Genomic DNA, 2,214 nt, shown 5'->3' on the forward strand with positions numbered 1-2,214 from the left:
CCCGCCAGCTCGACACCACTGTCACTGGTACCGACTGGAGCAAGCGGGGAGGTTCAGGCACTCAGAAGCAGGGGTCAGTTTTATTCTACTCCTCCTTCGCCTCCGCCTCCCTCTCAGTTCAGACAGGGCTTGTGCAGCCTTTGCGTCCTGCATCCTCGGTGTGCTCTCCCAAGGCAGCCCACGGCTGGGTTTTCGTGCCAGCTGCCATTGTTGGAGTGTGTGATGACGGAGCCTCTACTTACCAAAGCATGGTGTTGTGTGCGGATAGCTTTAGAGCTCAAAGAGCATGAAATGACAGAAACAGCATTCCGTGGCCTTGTGCTGGAGTCACGAGCCTAGAAAAGCTTGTAAAACATTGATAAATTCAAAGTGTAATTTTCTGTGATAATAACTGGGGTTTTTTTGTCCAATGTAGGCCCTGATAATACAAATAAATGGGACTATCCCGAACCTGAATGGAACAAATATTTCTTGTGACTATGGAAATAACATCCACACGGTAGCCAGAGTTGCTGGAGATTACGTAAACCAATTTATTTATTGCAGTTTGCTTCCACGTGAGAAATACCCAGCGTTTCCAGATGACCAAGGTATGTAGAGGAAAGCAAGCGCGACTCATTCTAACCACTTGTGCAGACACAATATTTCAGAGGCTTTTTCTTTTTTCCAATTGTATGTGCAGATAATGCATAGAGGGAAAAAAAGGCCCGAGCTGCTTCTGTTTTATAGGGCATATGGCTTTAAAGCGTAGGAGTTACGATTCACCTTCATGTGAATCGACAGTATTTCAAGTCTATCAATTTTTGTTTTAAACACCAGGATTGAAAAGCCACTTGATCTTTTATTAAGATTTATCGGGTTAGAGCTTCTGCTTTAGAGTTAGTAAGTACTAAACCAAAAATGTTTTAGCCCTGGGGAAATAATGTTGCTACTTACATTGATATTTCCAGTGGCTTTTGTTTAAGCTCCCTCCCGAACACGCGCAGCCTTTCAGGAGAGGCTCTGCGAGAAGAGCAAGTGCAAACCTGAGGGCAGCTCAGGACCTCTCCGTCCCGTGTGCACAGCCAGAAGCCAGACCGAGGTCTTCCAGGGCCCCCCGTGGTGGGTGGTGCCAGACGGGCACTCCGTGAGCTGCGTCCCAGAGGTGACGAGCACCCGCACATCTGGCTGACGCCAGCCGCCCGTGATGGCCGCGCTGAGCAGATCCGATGGTGGCCAAAGCAGGGCCGTGGCTCCTTCCGAGGAGGTGACCGCTCGTTCCAGGCTTGAGCGCTGGTGGAGTTTCCGTCTTTGAGCCTGGAGTGAATGCGGCATTGAGGGTGGCTGACTTCAGTAGAAGCACTGGCCAGTCCTTTTGAAAATGCCACTGCTCATCGGCGAGTTTGTAAAGCTGCATTGTTTTTCTCCCTAGTATCCACAGAATGGGAGATCATTAACTGTTCTGTATTGTTGGTTACGGCAATGTCCAAATGAATTTCTGGAATCCAGCGCACTGATTTATTGAACATATTCTGAAAGAGGCATTGTCTCTTGTCCCTGGTGCTTATGTGGCAAAATTGCAAAGAAAAAAAAAGTAAATTAAGCAATTTTGGGGGAAGGGGGAGTTAGTATAATGTGTCAAGTAGCCAAAAAAAGGGATTTCCACTCTCCTCTGTGGGTTTGTTGTCATGGGGAAAGTGAGCGGGGTTTTAAAACATGATAACTAACATGTTTTAATTACCACATTTTTTAAAAAATATCATTTAGCACCAACTGTAAGTGAAGCCAATAATTAACTCTGCTAATTAACACTTGCACAACACGCTGGAATTTTCTGCTGAAAGTCGCAATGTTCCTTTCTGGTGAGGGTGATGCAAAGTGTTGATTTAAGGGAGAAGAGCTGAAAGTCAGAGGGCAAAAGATGAATGGTCCAAGCTCTGCAATGCAGCTTGGAGGAAGCCCTGGAGAAAACAAATCAGATTTAGCCCTTGTTTTCCCAAGGGTCTGTCTTGTCTTCTAAGCGTGAGCGAGAGGCTCTTGCAACCCAATATTCTTTGGCTTGATTCTCCCAGACCACGTGGTTGTCGAAACTGCTCTCCGGGTCAACAGCAAAAACATTATCCGGGCCAGTTTCACCATCTATGATTGCAAAAGAACTGGGAACATCTACCCAAAGCGAGCGTAAGTGTCCCTGGTGTGCGGGCGGGTGGCGGGGCTGTGGCAGGGGGGCGGGGG

General features: G+C 47.5%; 1 protein-coding gene across 1 annotated transcript in view; it reads left to right on the plus strand.

Annotated features, from left to right (window-relative positions):
• The window catches only part of LOC104488932 (plexin-D1-like), a gene marked incomplete at both ends in the record, with an annotated part of 12,949 nt that overhangs the window by 6,693 nt on the left and 4,042 nt on the right, over nt 1-2,214 (plus strand). Inside the window, 2 exons of the mRNA XM_010131032.1 lie at nt 416-590; nt 2,052-2,160. Of these exons, the coding sequence (XP_010129334.1) occupies nt 416-590; nt 2,052-2,160 (284 nt within the window). The remainder of the gene's footprint in view (nt 1-415; nt 591-2,051; nt 2,161-2,214) is intronic.

Source organism: Buceros rhinoceros, unplaced genomic scaffold (assembly GCF_000710305.1).
Source record: "Buceros rhinoceros silvestris isolate BGI_N320 unplaced genomic scaffold, ASM71030v1 scaffold9382, whole genome shotgun sequence".
NCBI classification, from domain to species: domain Eukaryota; kingdom Metazoa; phylum Chordata; class Aves; order Bucerotiformes; family Bucerotidae; genus Buceros; species Buceros rhinoceros.